Source organism: Lepisosteus oculatus, chromosome 5 (assembly GCF_040954835.1).
Source record: "Lepisosteus oculatus isolate fLepOcu1 chromosome 5, fLepOcu1.hap2, whole genome shotgun sequence".
Lineage (NCBI taxonomy): Eukaryota > Metazoa > Chordata > Actinopteri > Semionotiformes > Lepisosteidae > Lepisosteus > Lepisosteus oculatus.
The window spans coordinates 8664492-8689346 of record NC_090700.1 but is presented as its reverse complement, the minus strand read 5'-3'; the positions used below and the strand labels follow the sequence as shown (position 1 = coordinate 8689346).

Genomic DNA, 24855 nt, shown 5'->3' with positions numbered 1-24855 from the left:
ACTGGCAGTGTTGACAAGAAATGGGTTTTAAGAAATTGAAAATTCCCCTGTCATTCCCAAAGTAAATGCGTTTTTATTTTTTTCTGTTCAGTGAAAGACTGGGTATCTCCACTGTCTCTCTCCTATTAGACGTGAGGCATAATGATATGTTTTATTATAGAAATGACATTGGTTTAATTTGGAGATGTGAACAGCGGAAGCTACTTGAGACAAATTCAACCACAATAGAATGGAAAGTATGATTCTTCTCAAAATTAAATGCAGATGTAGTTGAAAAATCTGCAGTAGAAAAAAAGAAAAAGTGGCATTACTGCGTTAAAGAATATTATAGACTTCAATACAGAAAATACTTCTGTGTGCAAACAATGTTTTCAGAAATACACCACTTTTTAGCTAACGACAAGGAGGTTTGCTTGGCAAGAAGATGTATTATAACTTGACGATGTACCTTTTCATCATATGCTGCTTGAGGATTATTTCTTTCAATTAAGCGGAGTAGCAGTATAAGCAGAGACATTATTAATGTAGTGAAGCCTGTTACTAGTCATTGATTACAGTATTTCAGACAGGTTGTTAAAAATATTTTTTTTCTACTGGCTGTAGCAGTGGTTTGAGTAGATTTAAAGTTTTTAACCTGCAGATAAAAGGATTTTGAGAAAGAAACGTCTTCTAAGGCAGTTAATATTAGCATTTCGGGGTAGGTATTTACAGTATAGTACAGCACAAAAGCACACATTTTGCATTTGCAGTTGTAACGAAAGACTGAAAAGCCACACAAATCTGAATTCAGCATTTTAGGGATGTTTTTGTTCTTAATGAATTATTTAACAAATTAGCTGCCTTTTTAACTTTGTTAAAATAAACAATACTGTATATGGTGCTTTACCTGGAGATATTGTTCCTTTCAGTGTCTTTTTGGATTGATATTTTTATGAAATGGCATGCATCTTTTAATGCTTAATGCTCTGAATTGTATGGTAAAAAATATATATTTTTAACGTGTAATTGACAGTCCTTACTTCACATTGTTTCCATGGACAAGTGTTCAGTTCTTTTTGCAGAAGGGGTGTAAAACATGCCATGTACTGCAGATAAACTCCTGAGCATGTCTTTAGCTATACTGTATATATTAGTTTTACAATATGTTTGTCAGATTTTTTCATTCTGTAAGGATATGTCATACATCTATAGCACATTAATTATAACTATTATTAGTTATTTTAAAAGGCGGTGACATAAAGTAGTGGCTTAGCTGTTAAGACTAATGAGTGACAGGTTATGGGTTCAAGTTCCCTGCAGCAGACACTGCTGTTGTACCTTCGGCGAGGTATTTTACCACAGTAGGTCCAGTCCACTCACCTGTATAAATAGGGACCAGCATTGCTGGGTGGTAGTAACTGCACTGGACCAGTGTTCCATCTAGAGGGGAGTCACGTGCTCTCAACTTACTGCTGCGTCATCTAGGATGAGCTCTGGCCTACTTTGAATTTTTAAAATTAACACTAATATGACTCCTTTCCCACAGCTTTTAGCTTGGCTGATTCAGTTGCTGTGTAACGTTGTACTGTAGTGGAAACAACCCCATTTGTCAAATAAATAGTAATTTGAAACTTGAAAAATAATTAAATCAATGTTGATTTTTAGCATTGTTTTGGAGAAAGGAAGTTGTTTTCACTTAGTATTTCTTTAATGAGTTCACACCTCATGTATGCATTAGTTTCTTTTGCTATTGCCAAAGGACTGCTCTTAAAATCACGCAGCTAGGGTTGCTATGTGGCATGGAAAAGCTCAGGGTATTAAACAGAGTGCAGAAGGGGGTCTGCAACTTGTTTCAAAGCCAATTATTGCTGCTTGTTAAAAGCAGGATTTATTATGCACAGAACAATATGTAATAATTTGGGAGGCTAGAAGCATACAATGCTTTCTTCTGATAAGGGTATTCAATTTTCTTTTCAAGGACTTTGTCTCCTGCAGTGTTTTTCCATTTAGAAATTGCTAACTCAAAGGAAAGAAAAATCATCTATTACAAGGATTGACAGATGCTCTCGTATTTACTGTAACTCCTTGCATAAGATAAATCACAGTTGTGCTGGGTTATTTAAGTGATTAAAATAACCTAGTTCTCTTTTTTAAGTTTTTCTTTAACTCACCGTTAATTTGTTCATGCCTGACATCAATGTTTTTGCGTCTTGTTTGGTTTGGCAGTGAGTGGTGTGTTGCGTTTGCATTGTGTAGGGTTAAATGAGGAGTCTGAGCTGAGGCCACATTGATGCTGAGGCTCACATCAGTTGGATAAACGTCTGTCGGTTTCCTGAAGGTGTTGCAGAGTTTAGAGTGTCAGAGTTCACATGATGTAACTCTGACACTGCAACAGTGATGTCACCCTGGGCATGTCCAAGATGCTCCAAGGACAGTACTGGTGGATCTGTTCAGTCAAAGTAGGTTTGAAGGGGCACAAATTGCACATTCAGAGGTGTTCTACATGAAGGGTGCCGCTGAATATGTGACATTTCCATATATTAATTAGAATTGCTTCATAGTTCAATTTAGTTGTGTCTTTTAAGATAGAATTCCCTACACCTAGTCCTGTAGGTTTTGTATGTCACCAGTTTGGAACATTTTTATTGTAATGGATTGCATTGCAAATGATTTGTGAAGTAATTTAAAGATAATTTGAGACTATAATCCAAGTGCTCCTCAGCCCTCAAGGACCACAGCTGTGTTAGTTAAGATTGCTTGCTTAATTCATTGGTCAACGTACAGGTGTAGCGAGTTTTTAGAAACAAATGCCCTAAAAGGCTAACTGGACTGGAACAAAATGATAGATGTCCAAGCATATTCAAGTCTCTCTATTTGTGCTATGTGGTGGAGAACATCCTTTCTGATGCTTTCTAAAAAGCAGTAGTAACAAATATTTCAAATTCTCCCCCAAATAACGTTTACTTATTGTTGCCTCGACAGGTGCGACTAGAGTGGCCCACGGATCTCGCAGTCAGCCCCATGGATAACTCTTTGTACGTGCTGGACAATAATGTTGTGCTTCAGATCTCGGAGAACCACCAGGTCCGCATTGTGGCTGGGCGGCCTATGCACTGCCAGGTTCCTGGCATAGACCACTTCCTGCTCAGCAAGGTAGCAGTCCATGCCACATTGGAATCGGCCACGGCTCTTGCCGTGTCCCACAATGGCATCCTGTACATCGCTGAGTCGGATGAAAAGAAGATCAACCGTGTGCGGCAGGTTTCCACCAATGGTGAGATCTCGCTGGTGGCGGGAGCACCCAGTGGCTGCGATTGCAGCGACGCCAACTGTGACTGCTACACTGGAGATGATGGCTATGCCAAAGATGCCAAACTGAACGCTCCATCCTCTCTCGCCGTCTGTCCAGATGGTGAGCTATTCATTGCAGACCTTGGCAACATCCGCATCCGCTATGTGCGGAAGAACAAGCCTTACCTCAACCCTCATAACCTCTATGAAGTCTCCTCCCCGATTGATGAGGAGTTGTACCTTTTTGACACCAATGGCAGCCACATCTACACCCAAAATCTTGTAACAGGAGACTACCTCTATAACATTACCTACACAGGAGACGGGGATATAAGCTCCATCAATGACAACAATGGGAACACTTTAAACATACATAGAGATGCTACAGGAATGCCTCTCTGGCTGGTGGTTCCTGATGGCCAAGTTTTCTGGTTGACAATCGGTACCAACAGTGCCCTTAAAAGTGTTACAGCTCAGGGGCACGAACTGGCCGTGATGACTTATCATGGAAGTTCAGGCTTGCTTGCAACAAAGAGTGATGAAAATGGGTGGACAACATTTTATGAGTAAGTATGCACTGCCCCTTTCTTCGATCTTCCTTATATTAGGTACTCTGCTCCTCAATGAATATAATATTGAGAATCTGGGATAGGTATTATTATATAACAGCTGATCCTGCTATCCAATCAAATTACACATATCTGAAAGCATGATGTGCTGATGAAGGTGCATCAGTTTCTGGAAACCTTTTTGTGGTAAAGGCCTTCTGTACGGATGTGATGGACATCTCTGAATGAGGCAGGCTGCTCCTTCAAGGATGCACAAAAAAATTCAGAAGCATTCAACTAGAATAGAGGTGAGGGAGAAGCAGGGAGTAGAATCCAAAAGAGAACCTTAAGGAAAACAAAGTGTCATAAGAACGGGATTTAAAAAAGCTTAAACCTTAAATGCAAGTTGTATTACGACTTAAATGGAAAAGATGGACTGCAGAATAATTGGAATCACTGTTACATGTCTAAAAGAGAATTGTGGTGATGAACACAACAATGGATACACGGCTTTTTTTGAGACACAGGAAAGGAGGAAGGATCTATATAGGTTCACTGTATATAAAAAAGGAGTAAAGTACACATACATCACATACTGTAGATGAATCAAGGTTCTCACCATCACTGTAGCATCAGACTGATAAAAAAAGGGATGAGTGCTCGGAAGATGCTTCAGAACACCAATTCAGACACCAATTGTCATGCGGTCTTATACTGTCTGATGAAATCAGGCATACATGGGTAATGGGTGAAGTGTTTTTGTAAAGAATGGTCAGTTATTTTTGTTAAATGATTGGCTATTCAAAATCGGGTGGATATGTTTTTCACTCCTTGGCTCTCTGCTGCGATCCCTGCAACCGCACACAGTTGGGGAGTGTGAAAGTATCAGCAGGTTCTTCCACCCTGCCCACCTCGGAGTCATTCGTCTTCTAACACACCTCCGGCACCACAGCCCGGTAGTGAAGTTCCGGAGGCTCCTACTGGAGGAGACGCACGTTCTTCACCCCTTTTGCACCCCGCTTGCGGGACTCCTGGCCTCAGTTGGCTCGTGACTCCAGGCTCGAACCCTTGATCATGGAGCTCAGCCCGTGCTCGTACTGCTTGTACTGCTTGAGCCACCTGGGGGTTAAAGTGTGTTTATGGAAGATTTTCAATTTTCCTCACATAGATTGTGAAACCCCAGTAGGGGCATCAAGAGAATGAAATGGTAGATATGGCTGCACACTACTTTCTTACTCCATTTGTTAGACCACCTACCAGAAGGAATGCCTGTATTGATCTATTCTTTTTTTAACAATGAAGACAGAGTGAGGAAAACAGAGGCGAGAGAATCATTGAGAGAACTGAGATCCTAATAAAGTGCGCTTTGAAGTATACTTTGAACAGGAGAGGTAAAATCCAAAACACAGGTTTACCATATCAGGAAAGCACACTATGAACGGATTGAGTTTCAAAAGAGTAGGATGGGATAAATATGCAATCAGTAGAAAATTAATGGCACCGGGTTACTGTAAATACTGTATATATATATTCTGCATGAAGATTCATCCTTGATTACATCAATCATAGCAAACCAGTGGTTCAAATGGTTTAATAAATCAATTAACAACAGTATAATGAGAGAGCACTTTATGTAAATTTAAAAAAGAGCAGGGTCCAATTAAAGAAAAGGAATATGATAAACTGCCAACAGTCTAAAAATGATATTGTCAAGAAAGGTATAGAAAGGAATATTGCAGTATAGGCTGAAATATATCAAATATTTTTTTTAATATTAGAACAGCAAAGGATGAAGGGTTTTGAAGTTTTAGATGATAAAAGGGTAATGGCTGATGTATTAAATATTTTTTTCACTGAGGTGTTTACCAAGGAACAAACAGGCAACATGCCTCAGGCTGAGTAAACCCTAAGTTCTATATTAAATAATATTAGCATAGAAGAGGCAGAAGTGTTTCTAGAAGCACTTAAGATAGTCAAACCTCCAGGGTCCAATAGTATTCTCCCAATTGTACTTAAAGAAACAAAAGATGTTGTTCATAGGCCATACAAAATGCTTCCAGCAGTCTCATGAGGCAGAAGTAATTCCCATGAATTGTAAAATTGCCATTGTAATGCCATCTGTAAAAGTGTGGCAGAATTGAATCAGTGTTTAATACCATTAATAATTATTGGAAACAGTAATCAAATCTAAGGTAGAGTATCATCTGTATGGAAGTAGGTTTCCTAAGAATAGTCCTGTGGGTTCTGCCAGTAGAAAAAGTCAGTGATCTTTGGGCTTCAAAGAGAAGATTGGGAAAATGTTTAGTGAGTATTAGACTACAGACAAGATGCAGGGTTTGTCTCCCCAAAAATTATTTGAACATAAGCCCACAATATAATGATAATTATCCCTTACCCTTATATAGCACTTTTTTGCACATTCCACTCAAAGCACTTTACAGGTAATCGGGTCTCCCCTCCACCACCGCCAAGCACCCACTAGGGACGGCAACCACAGAGCGCCAGTACGCTCACCACACATCAGTTCTTAGTGGGAAGGGGAACAGAGTAATGAAGCCAGTTCATGGATGGACAGCTCCTTTTTACGATATTGCGCCATCACTATACTGGGGCATTAGGAGCCACACAGAGTCCCACTAACCAGTAGGTGCCTTAACTCCCCAGGAGTTCTCCCATCCATATACTGGCCAGTCAACCTGCTTAGCTTTAGTGGATTGCCAGTTGTGAACTGCTGGGTGATGTAGCTGTTGCTACAATATTTTTTAACACAAAAACAAAAATTCAGCTTGCATTTCAAGTTAACCAACTTGAATTTTCTCAACGGTTCACGCATAATTGTTGACGCAGGCCGCTACTCTGGCTTTTTTTCTGGATTGAATGCTAAAACAAAATCTTAAAATCTTTAAACCTGCTAAAAACAAAATCTTAATGGGCTCATCTCACTTTAAACATTTTTATGTTGTTAAAATCTTCACTTGATATACATTTTCACTTAAAGGCATTGTATATCCCCAGTTGATATATTTGTTTGAGAAATTATCATTGAATATACTATTCATTATTATACAAAAATAAACAGTTTCCTAAAAAAATACAGCATTATTTTAACTGCAAACATGACACAAAGAACCAAACTAAGAAATCTGCTTGGCATTTGACTTGCTGTTCTGACATGCTGGGTCTGTGAATATTTTAGAGAGAACCTGGGGGCTTATAATTCTCTTTGCGAGCTTATTATAAATAATTGCCGTTTCATGTTGGCAGATCAAAGTTTTAAAGTGAACTAGACAGGGTGCTACTGGTTCAAATGATAATTGTAGTGTGAAGGTGCATCCAAACTAGGAGCGGGGCTGCAAGGGACTGTTACAGATGACATCCACACATCAGTCAGGATTAGAAGCACACACTTCACACAAGCTTTAGAAACAACTGATTTGAGAGTGAGAGAGTTTTGATGCAGAAATGGCATAAAACATCTAGCGAATTGGTATTGCAAGTCTCCTTCAAAATTGTACAGTGCTCATTTTCATAAAGCTTTACTGAGGTCATTCATGAACAGCAGATGCCACATTTGTTACAAAATAAAACACCAGGTGAGTCTTTAGTTTTTCTCTTTTTTTTCCCCAAATTGTGGGGGCATAACGGGAGGATCAGTTGCTATTGGCAAGATTAAAGCACACTGTTCTCTTGGAAGAGAGCAATGTTACATTAGTTGATATGTATTGGATTCTTTCTCTAGCAAACGCAGAGAAAAGGCCTCCATATAAACAAACATACAGCATTGTGGTGATAATCCAAGCAAAACAAATCACCCCATCCTCCTCGAGTTTCCACCATCATCATCACCCCTTTCTGATTTTTTGATTGACTTTGAGCTGCTGATTTTGAGTTGATTGATCAACGTAAGAACACCTTAATATGAAGTGTCTAGTTTAACATTTTGTTTGACCAAAAGTATTTGGGAAGTCATTTTTGTGGTGTGAAAGCTGTTTGCTGCAATCCCTATATAAGACGTTATTAGCGGCTACCACATTATCCGAGTATATTTCAACAATTTCTATAGTGTAATGCTGTGAAATCTGCATGCCAGCCTACGTGAGGTGATTTGACCAGCAGCCAAACTCTTTAATACAGTGTACCAATTATAGGATAGTGACGTGACAGATCCCTACATTTCATCTTCCTTACTCAATTAATGAGTTATTTTCAAATGGTGCTCATCCTTAAGGTAAAGTGTTCTGAGGTGTTGTGCACTGATAAGGCTTTATTTTCTTAACAGTTTTTCTTTTTGGAGTTTTGCTGCTCCTTCTTCGAAGCCTCTTCCCTTGTGAAAACTGCCATATCACCCATGCATTACCTGACTGCTAGTGTCTTGCTCCATCACCATTATCTCTGCATTTATCACTGCATACATTATCTTCGGTGAGATCTTTTTAGAAATATAAAGCTGATGGTTGCTTTTTTTATCTAGTACTGTGGCAGATGATGTCAAATTAGACTTAGCAGCTTATCTGTCAAAAGCCTCCTCTGACTCACTCGTTGTTTCACAAGTTACTCAGGGGAGCAGCAATTTATAGGGTGTCAAGCAATTTTTATGCATTACTGTCTGTCAATCCCTTCTTCTCATTAACACAAATTTGTCTCATGAGGAATTTTAGGTTTTTGAGTCCCTTCAAACACTTGCCTTCCTTCTTCATTATATATTTTGAAGGGGGTTGTTTTTGCCTATTTTTTTCTTAGGAGTTTTTATTCATTTTGATTATTTTATACAACATCCTTTGTGAATTTAGATGTCGTTCACTGGGAATTACTGAATGACTGTTACAAAGTTTGTCGTTGATTGTTCATTATCGTTGCACTTTGTCACGGTCTGCCTTAAAGAAGCCCCAACAATCCATTTCCTTTATAAATGTAGTTGTGATGTGGTGATAACATTTTATCCTGAGTCAACTGTCAGATCTCACATTCCATGCCCAGTACCTGATATCACCTTTATACCTGGTAAATTCAAGAAATCTTTGTTAAAGCTGCCGGGGAGACAGAGTTTGAAATTAGCAGTTTGTGTGCATGTCTGTTTCATGGGTGGGTCCATCAGCTGGTGTTTTTTTGGTTAAAGTAGAGTTTCTACAGTATACCTTTTTTTTTACTGTTTGTGAGATTGTAATGTAATTTATCCGAGATTTGGATTCATTATACATTTATATTTATTATACATTTGGTTTCTTTTTTTTTCTGGACAGCAAAGCCACATACTGCATAAATATAAAATATTTTATTGCATGAAAATTTTAAGAGTTCCTAAAACCAAGTGGATGAAAAGTACTTAAGAATGGTTTCAGTCCAGAGAAGGTCATTCTGGCCGTTTATGCTTTTCCCTATAGTTTCTGTGTGACTTTAATCCCACACTGACTGTCTATTAGAACCCTATTGCCATACCCATGATCCTCTAGTTTGGTTCTAATTAACATTTTCATATCTTAACATGCAATAGAAGTCAGGCTTGATGGTCTGTAATTTCTTGGTTTAGTTTTGTCACTGGATGAGCACTACCATAACTAATTTTCCAGTCAGTGGATCTTGCCCTGTCCTCAGTGACTGTCTGTTGCAATATTTTTTTTAGAAGTCTATGAATAACCTGTTTCCTTAAGTACAAGTTGTACCTTACCATCCAGCCCTAGAAAAAGAAAAAAACAAGACAAGGTAAAAAATATTTAAATTAATCATTTAGAGGCACTGTGCAATCTTCTCTTTAGCACCGATATAATATGCATCTAAAGGTTTAAAATAATTTTTTTTCTTGCAAAATGAAAAAAAATCATAAAAATTAAGAATGCTTTATTTTCAATAATTTACCAGGCAATTAAATTTAAACATGATAAATTTCCCTGTAGGCAGGGCTGAACATTTCATGTATAATTTACCCCCATAACAGCTTTTTGTCATTTTTGCTTAATTAGCTTTGAAGGTCATGTAGCCACCTGAGGGTCACTGTCGGAGTTTTGCGATGTGGAACGGAACAGGTTTCCCTATTAATCTCTGTGTGACGAGGTGTTTAGCATTGTTTTCAGGCAGGCAGATGTTCTGTCATACACTGTTGCTGGTCTGGAATTAATTACTATACAGTTTATTTTGCTATGTTCTATGATTGAAGCCTATTTCAATAAATGTAATTGAAAAAAAAAACATAGTGGACCTAGAATAAAGATATCTCTGTTTTGCAGTCCCCACACACGTTATTGAAGGGAAAGCAATGACAACCCATTATGACACGGTCAGCAGCCTAACCTACCTCTATAGTTTTTCCAACAGCTTTGCCAGTGTGTTTCTTGTTGTTTCCCTTTCATTGCTCAACATTTTGTCTTCCTACAGTATATAACAAAATTAATTTCTGAATCATATTTAACTATTTGAACCACTGAATAAGCAATGTGAGTGTATTGTGGATAAACAGTACACTCTGGTGCACCCCTGGAACAATCTGAGGAATATCACAATAATCTTAACGTTTGTCAAATGCGTACTGCATAGTGCATATAATGCAAAATCTTAAAGCTCTCGGTTTTATTCATCGTAACATGCTTTTTTTTTTTAGTAATGATAGTAATAAATAACTTTCAAATTACTGAATAGGAAAAAGTAATGGAGAAATAAATTAGATGATTTATATATAATATTATAACTCATTGAGAACAAGCATATGAAAAGGGGAGGAAAATTGCACTGACATATTATATATGGATCAGACCTCTGATCAGGCTCTGGGTTTTTTTCCGAGCTCCTGGCAAACTTATCAACGCTATCCCCAAGTCGGTGTGTAGTATCTGAAATTTGCATTATTCAGGTGGATTAAAATAGACTTTAGATGTTCTGAGGTGAAACAGCAGGGTTTATCCCTTCTATACATATTTCACCCCTGCCTTCCCAAAAGCCCTGAAAATGAAGATAAAAGTGTCTCAGTGTGAACAGGTTGTAGCCATTAATACACAGCAGTGGAGGCTGTGGAAAAGCCTCCTCTCAGCCGGTAATTGAGCGACTTTGGATCAGTAATCAGAACAAAGCCCTTCACATTTTTTAAAGCAGTTTCAATTGGGGTTATTTGTGCTTGGTAAGCCTGCTCGGCGTCGTTATGTTCTGTCTGCGGGTTCCAAATCATTTCAGCCCTAAATGCAAAATCATTGTAGGTCATTTTTGTTCTTTCCAAACCATACCTTAGTAACTACATGAGATGTTATTAAAAAAACATTCAGTGACAATTTTCTCTTATGGATGGAAAAAAAAAACAACTAAAAATGAACATTCTTCTCTGTATTTTTCCAGAACATTCTCTTTAGAAGAAATTAGGTGAATAGCAAATGCAAAAATTAGGTTTCCTTACAAGCAGTACATACTGTACATAGAAGAACTTACGCTTCTAATTAGTCGAAGGAAATATTAAGCAGTGACTTTGACAGTGCAGGAACAGTTCGGGAACTGCGGGAAATCGTGGGTATTGCTTGATGGCAGCACAGCAAGCAGGAGTGCTAGAGGAGTTTGATTTGTGTGGACAGGGAGAAGGGAGCCAGTGGGTGGACTCTTCCTTTAAGCCATCCAGCTTTGTAGCTGTTTAGAGAAATGGGCTCCGCTGGGAATTAAACCTCAGTCTCTTCAGTTGAAAAGCTGCTAACATTCCCAGAGGGATATGATGCTTGGTGGCCGTTGTTGTTTTGTTTTCCTGATGGTGGCTTCCAGTATTTGTTACTTTATAGAACTGCCCAATTTTGTGGCACCCAAGTTCCAGCCTTTTTATAGTTAAACACCATCTCTAAGGGCGATATTTAGCAGGGGTGATTTTCCATTTCTCCTTTAGGGTCCAATTGTCTTTTTCTGAAAATTGATTTTGCCGTTCTGTCTCTTGCCCCTTGTTTATATGTGGTGTGTTGACACCACAGCATGAGCCTAATTGCCATAATGATTGTCATCATATTTCTTTTCAAATAAAATAAAATTACTTTTCTTATTTTACCTGAAATTGAAACAACTCTGAGAAATTTCTGTTGAGTCTGGCCACTGTGCAGAGGACTTAATATTCCATTCCTTGAACTCAGAAGCGCCTGAAATGAGAAAATTAATTTGACTGCTTCTCAGAATGTTCTACTTCAGCTTTCTGATGCAAATTGTTCATGTCATCTGTAGTTATCACTTGTCATTATTTCTGGTACTCAATATATTATTTTCCCACTGTTCATATAATGGTACCAGGATCTTGCCCTCTGTAAAATTGTACAGATTTGTTGAGGTAACTGTAATTTTTTGTAACCAATATTAAACAGCATGGCTGTTATTCAAAGTATACGTCTTTGATGACATCAATATGTATCTTATTCTTATTTCCAAATTTTAAATGCCAACAGTGTAGCCTTGGCTCTGGACAAATAATAAGAAGCAAATTGCGACTCCTAAAATAATGGTTGAACCTCATCATATTTCTCAGAAAACAAACTTAAATCATTTTATGTTCCCAAAGAAGCAGGCAATTTGTGATCGGGAGATTTGTAAAAAAAAAAGAGAATAGTTGCACACACTGGCTTACTCTTGGTCTTCTCTTTGCCCTTTCAGGTTCGACAGCTATGGCCGGCTAACCAACGTCACCTTCCCAACAGGGCATGTCAGCAGCTTCCGCACTGAGGCTGACAGTTCAGTCAAGGTTCAAATGAAGGCGGCCAACGAAGAGGACATCACAATAACAACCAATCTCTCTGCTTCGGGTACCTTCTACACCTTAATGCAAGGTGAGTTCACTCCAGGAGGCTGAAGAGCAAGTGCTGGAAAGCTATCAGTGTCTTGTTCACAGCTCATTTCACTTCCTTCTCTTTGACATATATCTTATGGAACTCGTTTCTTCAAAATTATTTGTGAGGGTTCATGACACAGCTCGTAACTTTAGTTTGATATAACATTCTCGGGGCTACGACAGCACAGATTTTCCCCTGAAATCTGCAGCTTCTGTGGAGCGACACAGTAAGTGCATTTATTTGGAACTTCAAATCCAAGCTAGGTTAAATTACTTCGGCAACCAGCTCCTGTCTGTGTGCCAAAAAGTTGTAGAAAATTCTATTCAGGCAGTGCTCAAATAATAGAAGAGCAGGCCTAAAGAGTTAATATCAACGTTTATAAATTTGTATGATTTAACACAAATATACAACACAAAATAAAATATTAATATATTACCTACAGTAATTGATTAACTGCAGTCAAGAGCGGCAGTTTGACAACCCTGTTTTCTATACAACCAAATATACTGTACCATGCACAAACTTGTAGAAACAGTGCAGCTGTGATATGTAGTGGTAAATATTGCAGATTGATGGATCTGATGAGTTGATGAATCTGAAGATGGAAGACTTCACCGTTTTGAATGTACTATTTATATCCCAGTTCTATATACAGTATGTGCTTATAACATGAGAAATGTGAGACGTTTATCACGCACCTCCTTATAGACGCACATGAATAAAATTTAATGAGTCAGACACATTAGTGTTGGCCCGGAGTAATCGCTCTGAGATAAAAAGTAATGCGAATGCATGTGCTTCAACTTTCTCCAAATATAGCGGTTTGGCTTTTTTCAAAGCAGTTGTCAATTATAAGAAGAAGTACTTTTGCCATGCTGAAACTGAAAAGGAAGAAAGAAATGCAGAGTGTGCAGAATGTGTGGGATTTTGCAAGCTGCATCAAGACTCTTCCTTGAAAATTTTGAAAAGCAGCTGATGCGTTGCACTTTATTGAGTGAAATCTCATATGGTCCATCAGGTTTTGAAAAACACCCCATACCTTTATATCAATAAGCTTAACTTGTATTTTATAACATTCTTTACTTTATACTTGCTTGAGTTGTAGTCTATAAATGTTCAAACAGACCTGCCCTGTTCAGTTCTCCCAGTTTTCAACGTAACAGTATCGTTGCTGGTGTAGGGTATCATCATGCTGTAATTGATTTTAGATCAAGTGATTTTTTTTTACGCAGATTACTAAAATGTGCTCCTACAGGAGGAACCTTGCAAGGAATATCAGAAAACTTCAGCTGCAACAGGCTATGAAGCACCTCACGTGCCCTTTGCAGTTGTAGAGTTTTATGAAATTAGCCCTTGAGTGATGCTTCAGATGTTCTATTATTTTGTTATTCAAACATGGTAAATGGGGACCAGCAATTTAAAAATAATTTGTCATGGGCTAATGCATGATTTCCAATTGAATTCAGATCAAGCACAAATGTCTTTAACATCTGTTTGTGATGCACTCAATACTAAGCCCTTACATATGTTTAGTAAAAATGTTAGATGAACAGATGCATGTTTTATTTAAAAAACACAAGTATTGAATTCGGCCATTCTGAAAAAAACTATTAATGCAGACTGTAATTAGAAGCTGACATTTTCGAAGCCGTACGATTTATTGAACCTTTGGGTTTTCAGAACTTGAGCAGAATGATGAACCTAATCCACACTAAAATGGAGTCAGAACTGAGAAGTGAAATCTTTGAAAAGCACCCATACATTGTCTCCTATTAATCAATATTCAGGTTTTGAAGTTACCTTCACAGGTCTTCAATTTAGGATTTTTCTTTTATGATGCTGCTGTATAGCCAAAATTTAAAAATAGCAGCATTTCAACTGATACAATTTCATCTGGAATCTTGAATAAGCTTTCTATAGGAATCCTACTGCAATTTTTAAGCACCGAATAAGACTGAAGAAACATATTCCTTTATGACTGAGTTTGTAAAGGCAGATACTGTTGTTGCATTTTTTCTTTTCTTTTTTCTTTTCAGAGGTTATATTTGCAATATCCTGTTTTGCCACTGACCAACTAGAATATTGACTACAAATTGATTGCTTTGAACTCTTGAGGACTGCTTCCAAAGAGTCTGCAAAGATTGTTTTGTTATTTTTTTTCTAGTAACATTTTATTTTAAAAGACTCCCCTTCCTCCTCTATTGATTTTTTTCTTCAGCAAAAGTTGTACTTGAAAGTGAAAATGACAACCCGTGTTGCACCATATAATTGCCTGGGCAGCCAGTCACCCCAGCTGGATGACATTGTAGTAGACTGAGAAACCATGCCGCATGCGATTTGGAGTTAATCAATTTACCATCAACTACATCATAAGCAGACACCTAAGTCATTACATGGCCTAAGAGTGTGACCTTGCGGAGTGTTCAAGCCTGAAAGCAGTATGAGGGTATTGTTCATGGCAAATGTTCTAATTGTCCAATCTGTCTGCTACTTTATTAGTTAATGCCAAGATGAAGTAAGTGCACAAGTAATTTTTGAAATGTTAGGGCATGTGACATTTAATAAGCTCATGCAGCAGCTTGAAAGAATTTTGGTTTATGCTGATTATTCCATCATTCCTGAATGCTGGGAAGCATCATTTTTTCAAAACATCATTTCACTTTTACAGTGCAGTGAAACTTGCTGTAAAATAAATTTTTCCAAGTCATTTATTCATGAATGTATTAACATTTTATGAAGTCCCCCACTTTTTAAGTGATTATTATTCAAAGATTTTTTTGTCTTCACCGAGAAGACTAAAACATTAATTCATAAATACTTTTTTAAAGAAATCTGAATTGACCCAAAACATAAAGCATTTGACATTATGCCCAATCATGGGAGGTTGTTGGGTCCCGGACAGCTTTGCTTAGAGTGACTGTTCACAGAAATAAGGGTGATACCATAAGGTGAACTGTTCACAGTCAGTGCATTTCTTACAATTGAGAAGCTCCACCAATTGAAAATGGGAAATTCAGCAATTTGTGGAGAGATTTAAAGAATTCTTAAGTAAAATGTCATTTCCAGAGGCAGGGGAGCAAGTAATTGAGCAGCAGAGGGTCAAAATGATCATTTAAGAAGGTAACCATTCACAAACAATTTGTTGTTGGGACCTAGAGGAAGGTTCAGTGGAACTGCAGCTCTTGGATCTTCTCTTATTTAACTTCTTGATTCATTAGAAATTGCAGTTGTCAAGATGATTGTACCCTTTGCTCTTATTACACTTCCTCTGATTGAGGCTCCTTTTTCTTACATGCAATTTAATAATTATTCACCTCTCTGGGGGCTCATTAGCTCACAATTGTGCCTAATGAGGGTAATATTTATCAAGGGCTATACTCATTTTTTGACAGCAGGCCGATAGACTGACGTTGATGAATTTGGTGCTCATAGGAAGAATTAGACTAACTGTTCTGGACCTGAAGTGTTCTTTATAGGCACTGAGGGATGATGATGGGCAGACGGTTATTTATCTGCGTTTAAGCTGCATTTGTCTGACTCTGCCCTGGTCTGAGGGGACAGCCAGACTTGACAATGTAATGATATTTGATTGTTTTCTTTTTTATCCTCGTGTGGTTTTGTTGTTGACAGCACTTTTTAATGTATTTCCCCTCCGCAGATCAAGTCCGAAACAGTTACTACATTGGCTTGGACAGCTCCTTGAGGCTGATTCTGGCCAATGGCATGGAAGTGTCTCTGCACACTGAGCCACACTTACTACCAGGCACAGTGAACCCTACAGTGGGCAAGAGGAATGTCACCCTGCCCATTGATAATGGGCTCAACCTGGTCGAGTGGAGGCAACGAAAGGAACAGGCCAGGGGCCAGGTTACTGTGTTTGGACGGAGGCTCAGGGTGAGTTACTTTCCGGCAGAAGCCCCTCTGCTTTTTTGCTATCAGAAATGACGTCTGTGTTTTGCTTTGTCAAATGGGATAGGGTCCAATTTTCAGAAAACAGTCCTGTCACAAAGGTAAGAATCCAGGAGGAGCAGTAGAGTACAACACTCAATGAGTGCTTTATTCTTCTTTTTTTTAGCCTTAGTTTTGTAAGTCATCCACTGGCAAAGCTACACTGGGATATTTCATTTCTTGATTACTAGCCTGCACTTCAAAATATACAGCCTCCTTCCTCTGCTCTCTCCTCTCTCCAGTCTGTTTATTCCCTTGTACTCCACACTCTGTGCACCATGTAATTACACCTTAATTGTAAGCTTTCTAACTTCCACTCATCAGTCAGCAAGCCAGTTTGAAGTAACTACTTGGTAGCAGCTGGCCACTGGAACATTGAAATCGATTTTTTGCAGTGTTTAAAATAATTCAACTTTCACAGGCACTGAAGATTTTTTTGACAGATGAATTGATTGTACTGCAGTCGTATTTTGCTGAGGTGTAAAGGTCAGGCCATATCCCGGTTATGGATTGAAAACATGCAACATTTCATTATAAGAAAATTATGTGTTAAAGAAACCAAACAGTTGATAATTCACTGCAATTTTTATGTTAATCTCTCTGTACATGTTATATGGTGTTCTATATTTGGTTACAATACATGTTTGTAATTATATAATTTGTTAGGTTATTTGCTGGACCAGATGCTTTCTTTAGGGTGCTAGGAACAGCTCTATAGAAGTTTTCACATCACCAGTTCACAGTACCACATGGTGGCTGAATATTGCTATTGCAGTGCAAGAGTTGTGAAGAGGTAATGGCTTCACTGGTTTTAAAAATAACATACAGTACACTGTTCAGGAATACATTGTAATTTAAAATGTATACTATTATAGCAAATCCCTTTAGATACATGATAACCAAACCAATCAATACAAATGACCTAGTTGATGAAAAGCTCCAGGAAGGCTGGCCTTTATAATGACACCAGGCTCCAGTTTCATATGGGAAATCGCTCCTACTTTAAAATGGAACATAAAGTTCAAATGACCTATTTTTTAACTAAACAGTAAAATAGGAAGAAGCAGTGTATCTGGGCTTTTGAATGCTTTAGCAGAGTAAAATCTGCATTTAATCTCAGGATTGAATGTGGTCAGACTAAGAGAGACAACAGCACAGCTAATTGCGAGGTGCCACTGTGTCTGTCATTGGTTGTTCATTTTAATACCCTTCTCATCTTCAGAAGTGAAAGCTTTTAATGCATTTAACAGCCAATGGCCCCAAGGGTGTGACTGGAAATGGGGCAGTCTAATGGTAAAACTGAGGGATCAGCAGATGGAATCCCAGCCCAGAGACTGCACCACTTGGTGACCTTGAGTGGAGTTTCAAATGATGTTGTGCTCTCCATACCCTGCAGCAAAACTGGTCAATGCCGAGCCTTATTCACAGCGGCCCCTGCAGATTGACAGCAATGTCTGTTATGTTGTGTTCTGTGCTCGATATTTAGTTATGTACAATTTATGAGTATCAAAATACAGTGTAGTAACACAGTTCCCACATGAGGTTTTAATCCCTCATGGCTTAAGTGGGATCAACTCTGTGTCTTTTATTCTGCAATGGTAGTGCATTTTAAATAAGTGTTAATTTAAAAGGTTGATTTCTTTCATTTTGTGTAGTGTCTGGTAAAGAATGTCACACTGTTTGCTTTATTTTTAACACATACAGAACATAAAAAGGAAAACAAATTCCGTAGAGCTCAAATGTCAGACTTACAGCTGAGAGATTGTGAATTTAATGTACTGTTCTTTTTGTGAATTTTGTGAAAAATCCACTAGGTTAAAATAAGATAATTCATTTTCTCTAGTTCACAATCCTACTGACTACTACTCTCTGTAACTTAAGCGAGCTATTACATTATTGAGTAATTAATCTACAGCTTTGAACAAACCTCAGTTATATTTTAAAGAACTGATGTTTTTTTCCATATAATGGTAATACAATCAGAGCAAGAGTGTGTGGAAAATAGAATTGTGAGACTGAGCAAATATAATTTTAATATTTTCGTCATGTAAGCAGGTGGAACACATTTAAAATGTAAAATCATAACCAAAGTAAATATTGGTCAGGAAACATAGGAATTTCATTATTTCCATATAATGAAATTGACAAAGATTTATTAAAACAAGTATCATTAAAAGTGTAGAGAATGGTGAATAAATTATGACAGCATGCATAATGTATGTATTAATGATGATTGCAAACTTGGCTCCAAAAAAAGAAATCTTCTTTAAACCAATGTAGAATGTTTATCCAATATTCCAGGTTCCTTACTCTGATAGTTAAAGACAATATCTTTGTTATTACTATTATTTAATCCAAAGTTAATATTAGTCCATCTAAATTGATATAGAAATCTAGATTTAACATTTGAAATTCAAAGTGCTGAAAGGAGAAGAAAGAAAACAAAACGTTTCGGCTGTGAAGCCTTCTTCGGGTGTGAGTTTGAAGAAGGCTCCACAGCCAAAACGTTGCGTTCTCTTTCTTCTCTTTTCAGCGTGGAATAAACCTAATACTTGTTCCTTTGCAGCCTGCGCATGATGACGCGGCTACCCACCTGAACTACTCAAATTTAAAGTATCTAATTTAACCTGATCTGTTTTTATTTGCTTAAGCAATAGTAACCAGACATACCATGAAAAGCAATCTACAGTATGTGTTGACTTTTTACAAATGATCGCATTAGGAATGACTTGCCTTAACTAGTTGATCATTTAGCTCTAATCTTATGAATAATGATTGAAATGATTGATGAATTTTTAAAAAATTGATTTTTTTAAATTAAATTTAAATTTTGAGTTTTGCAAAAATGAACAACTTTCTTATCCTGTTATGTATGCTCCATACATAATGGAGAGTTTTTTCACAAGTTGCTCAAGGTTGAGAAAAATCTTATCTAATGTCCTCTGTGTGCCTGTCTATTTGAAAATGTTGTTATACCAAGCAATACGAATAATGCCATTATTTGATATTTCTAGTGTTTCCATACCTGAAAATCGAAAAAAAAAAAGAATATGATTGGATGAAGCAAAAAAGGAGCTTTGAATTCATTTCAATCTCCCCCGAGATCCAAAAGATGAAAGATACTCCTTGTATAGTCTATTGTTAGGGTTGGTATTGAATAGGCAGATGTTCATGTTGCTGATTGATTGGCCTCTGTTAAATTATTTTTTTGAACTTGCATCTTTTCTCTGGACTGCTGTGCTGCCCCCACCATTAGGCCTCTGAAAGTACTTAGAGTTTCTTATATTATACAGGTCTTAACCAGGAAATATCCTTCCCATTGTGAAGCAGACTTTTATTCTCCTTTTATTCTACTTTGATTGCACTTTCATTGTGCAATGACCCTGCTTCTTCTTGTATTCCTGGATCTCTGATGTTGTGCTGTTTGAGTCAATATTGAATATTAAATTAACAAGTATTTTTTTTAACTTTCAGCTCTAAGAATAAAATATCTATTTATCTGTAAAATATATCTATAAAATATGCAGCAAGAAATGCTTCTTTTGTGAAGAAGTATTGCAGAATGTTTAGTTTCATTTTTATAGCAGTAAGCCAGCTGTTTAAAAAAAACCCAAAAGAAATGTTTGCACAAAGTGCTTAAGAATGCCACGCAGGTCATGAGGAGGTGTGTAATCTGTGGAATCCGCTGTGAAAACCAAATCAATGATGGCTTCACCACTGTGAACAGAGAGGACAGTCCAGGGGACACATGCCATCAGAGCTGGCATAATATGAAGTATACAATACCGTAATTTACAATACACCTTACACTAAAGCTACAAATTAGCGTAGGGGGCCAGAAGACATTAGTGAAGGATCAAGTTGGGGAAAAAAAATCTATTGACTTAAAACTCAACAGCAGAATACCATCTGAGCAGAAACAGTAAAAAATATATATTTTCACATAACCTTAGGAGACATCGATTCTAGATAACCTCCTCAGCGGTGTTCTTATTTAGTGCTCTTGTGATCCTTTCCCACTGTTCAGCTTGTTTCAAGTAATAGCAAATACAGGAGAGGATAAAAGAGGGTGTTTGATTAATTAATTTAATCCACCATCAGAAACTGTTGCGGCTGATAATCCTTCATTCCCTTCTTGCACAGTTCCTACAGAAACAGGAAAATCCAATTTATAGTATTCCTTCTGAGTAAACGTACACTTTTTAGCACTCCAGAGTGCTCTTACCAGAAGAGGTTTTCCACCCTGTTGTTGAACCAGAACATGGCATGGAGCTTTGTTCCCACTTCCTCTGTCATGTATCAATTAGAGAATGTTGTTACAGTTGTTTTATTATCTAAAAATCTTACACATCTGGAGTAGTTCCATCTTCATCCTTTTTTAACTAATGAGGAAGACAGAGTTTTACTTTTTCAACATCCCTTAGAAAATATTAAATATTTGAGATAAAATGAAGTATTGGTAATAAAAAGGCAATTTTTTGGCTGGTGTTCCAAGTGTTTGATTCCCATTTCACATTGAGTGATGTAGTGATTATTCCCCAAAATAATTAAAAATGTAAGCATCTTTTGATGTTTCTTCATCCTCATGCTGTGGAACTTCCTGTTGTGTAATTGCCCTGTCTGCACTGCCACAAATTAGTAACTTTGCCAGCTGGCTTGAGTTTGATATCAATAATAGATTATAAAGCCTGAAATTCCAGGGATTTGATATTTAAAAATATGGAAAACTAAAATTAAAAATCTCTTATTTATTCATCACCACTGTTTCCATTTTAATATGTGCAAATATACTCAACCCTGTTTCTAAGTACCTAAGATGCTGGCTTGTATTCTTTTATAGAATATAGGATCCATCCTGTATATATTCAAGCAAGACTGATGATTATCATGCAACCCAGACCACAGATGACTATTTTCAAGAACAAAACACATAACTATCAAACTCAACTGGAGGGGCAGTGTGTTTGTCTTAATTTACTGTGATCCAGTAGAATACTAGGAAATGTCAAAGGTAATGCAATTTTCCTAACCAAAATTCCTGATCTATTTCAGTTCTTTGTTGGTTAGAAATAGAGTTTGTGTAGACTTTTAGCTTCCATATATACATACATATTTTTATAGTCTTACAAACATGAGCAGCATACTGTACACATACACCCACAAAACAGTTTGTGCACTCCTCCCACTTCAGTCTCTTGTGCATGAGATAAAGAAGATCATAAGAATTCTTCTCCTAATTCACTCAAATTGGCCTTGCTGTTCATGCCCAATGGGGAATTCTTTCTTATTCATGAACTAGTAGCTTTCAATGTAAAATAATCCTCTCAATTTGGTATTAGTGGCATTAATTGCCCCCAGTGTAACTGTTGTGTCTCAGACAGAAAGCTTAGACAAACTCCTGAGAACAAGGAGTACATTGGGAGGAGGGTCACATATTTCTTCTTCCTTCTCATTCTCAACATTAAGATTGCAATAAAACATTGTCTTAAGCTATGGTCTATGCTTAAACGCCTAGCCTAAAATGATCCAATCAGATTCATCCATTTGATCTCTTAACCAAAAGAATAAGATGAATAGGTTAGTTGAGAATTTCATTACAGTGACATACCATCACCCAAATCAACAAAGCTCTCTTGAAATGTGTTTAGTCATGCTTTGGATGCTAAGCAAGGGCAGACTGGGTCAGTACTTTTAAGAGAAATCAGTTTCCTACAGGAAGTGGAGTAGGTTGATCAGAAGGACCACTGTTCCTTCTGGACTTGAAATTCCAGAACAGTGTCACAACATGGTGGCAGGGGACATTGTGTTATAATGAGTACAGTCTTTCAGATGAGATCTTAAACTGACACATTCTTGACTATTTGTGGTTAGTACTGTAAATATGCCGTGACGGGGTGACACAGAGCCAGTTTAGCATTGCTGCCTTGCAGCACTCAGGCACTGGGTTCAGTTCCGGACCTGGGGTGCTATCTGCATGGAGTTTGTTCAAATATATTCTCCTGTGCTCCCACAGTCTAAAAACATCTTTGGAAAATTGGCCCTACTGCAGGTGTGAGTGTATACATGTCTGTGTGTCTGCCCTGAGGTGGACTGACACCCTTAGTGTGTCTGCCCATCCGGGATGTACCCTACCTTACAGCTGTTGCTTGTTTGGATAGGCTTTGGCTTCCCCATGCCTTTGAATTGGAAGAAGCTGTTATAAAATGGATATCCTGTATACTGTTCCATGGCACTGTTTGAAAGAAACGACTCAGGTTGTCAGTGTAGCCTGAATCCACTGCAATGTATTTGTCTTACAAATTGAAATGATCACGTCTCCTCATTATACAGCTGCATATATAATTGATTGATATAGGCAAATTTGCATAAGAATTAGAATATTCGCAGTGAAAGTGTAAGAAGACACTGCATCAAAGTAATTGAAGAAAACATTTCCGTTTATTGTAGTATCACAAAATACAGCTGTAAGGTGTAGTATAAATGATAAACTATTATATAAAGTATAGCATTTTTAGTATTTAAATTATTAAGAGGTAAGAGTGAGGAGCTATGTCAGTTTTAGGGCTTCAAAGGACTCAAAAAGTCAGTTATTCCTTGGCAAAACAGGAACGTGAACTGCACAACATTTCTAAGCTGTTGACATTTATTCAGGTAAAACAGAGTCAAAACCTCACTCCTTTTTCTTAGTTTTCAAGATGGATCATTATCATTATCTCTGCTTCATTCATGATCCTATTTTTAAGCACTTGGGACAATATTCCCAATATAATATGTTTCTCATACATTTGGTTTATATTTTAAGTAGTATATATATTTTAAGTATAACATACACAGTTATTCAATCCGATTTCTAGCAAAGCACTCTTTTCTGCACCAGCCTGGATATGACCTTTAGACACCTGTTTGCAAACCATTTCTCTTCAGTTGTGATCGCCGTGACCATTACAGTCAATACTGCTCCTTATATTATAATGTGCATTTGAATATATAAATAAGATATCATTCAGGCAGAATTTTATAGCCTCAATGGAAGTAGGAGGAGTGTATAGGAATGGAAATGATTTTCTTTTCTTTTGAGAAAACAGGAAAGTAATATGAAGTATTAAAATGAAAGTCATCTGTGTGAGCCCCTGTTTTCTGAAGGCATGGAAAAAGATTTGATCAACATGCACATTTAGTTATGCTAAATCTAATAGATGGCAGTTTCCACGGTAAATGTAATTTTCTGCATTAAAGATGTTACGGCTGTTTCCCCCCAAAAAATAAACTTTGTTGTTTCATTTCTTCTTTGTTTATATTCTTCAATGACAAAATGCTCTCTTCATGGTAAATTAAAACACATAAGGAAATGGGGATAGTATAATAATTATAATAAATGATAATTAATAGTGATAATATTGATAGGGTGTTTGGGTTAAATCCTGAAGAAATGGGAATTTAAATGCTCACTAAAAGAAATTAAAAAGGTTCCATTTGGTACCAAAAAAATGTTTTTTTCTTCTTGTGACTAAATTAATTCTCCACCATTTTCTTGCCTTTCTCTGCTTCCTCTGTCCTTCTCTCTTCCTTCCTGCTTCCCTTTCCTGATCCCTCCTTTCCCTCTTCTCTTCCCTGTTTCCCTTCTCCTCCCTGTTTTCCCCCACTTCCCTCACTTCCTGCTTTGATAACTAGGTGCACAACAGGAACTTGCTCTCCTTGGATTTCGATCGCATTACCAGGACTGAGAAGGTGTACGATGACCACCGAAAATTCACCCTCCGGATCCTCTATGATCAAGCAGGACGTCCCACTCTCTGGTCACCCAGCAGTCAGCTCAATGGTGTCAATGTCACCTACACAGCAGGAGGGCACATTGCCGGCATTAAGAGGGGCACCATGTCAGTACGCATGGAGTATGACCAAAATGGCAGAATTGTGTCTCAGATTTTTGCTGATGGAAAGTCCTGGAGTTACACTTACCTGGAAAAGGTAAATCTCTTCTTTCCTGCAATGTTTTACTTTGGATCCATTTAACCAACCATGTTTTGGATCCATTTAACCAACCATGTTGTCTCTACCTAAGCATGCCTTCCATTTTACCATTTTTTAAATTAGGATTACACTCTTTTCTGCAAATTATTAACAGTCTTGAATACAATGAGAAGTATGTCACGTTTATAGTTTGCGCAGTGCTGTTTCTCTACTGTTTTGACTTCACCCCTAAGCATCATTTTTGCAGATGTTTTTGAGAATGTCACCAAAAATTGATTATTGTCTAAGACAGTTTTCCAAATTGCAATGTATTAGGCCCAATTGTGTTTTTAATAACATTAATCAGT

General features: G+C 37.4%; 1 protein-coding gene across 14 annotated transcripts in view; it reads left to right on the top strand.

Annotated features, from left to right (window-relative positions):
* tenm4 (teneurin transmembrane protein 4) overlaps positions 1-24855 on the top strand; it is a 427071-nt gene that overhangs the window by 386824 nt on the left and 15392 nt on the right. For all 14 annotated transcript variants that reach the window (XM_069190054.1, XM_069190066.1, XM_069190065.1 and 11 more), the window contains 4 exons: positions 2962-3836; positions 12414-12586; positions 16248-16483; positions 24209-24505. In XM_069190054.1, the coding sequence (XP_069046155.1) occupies positions 2962-3836; positions 12414-12586; positions 16248-16483; positions 24209-24505 (1581 nt within the window). The remainder of the gene's footprint in view (positions 1-2961; positions 3837-12413; positions 12587-16247; positions 16484-24208; positions 24506-24855) is intronic.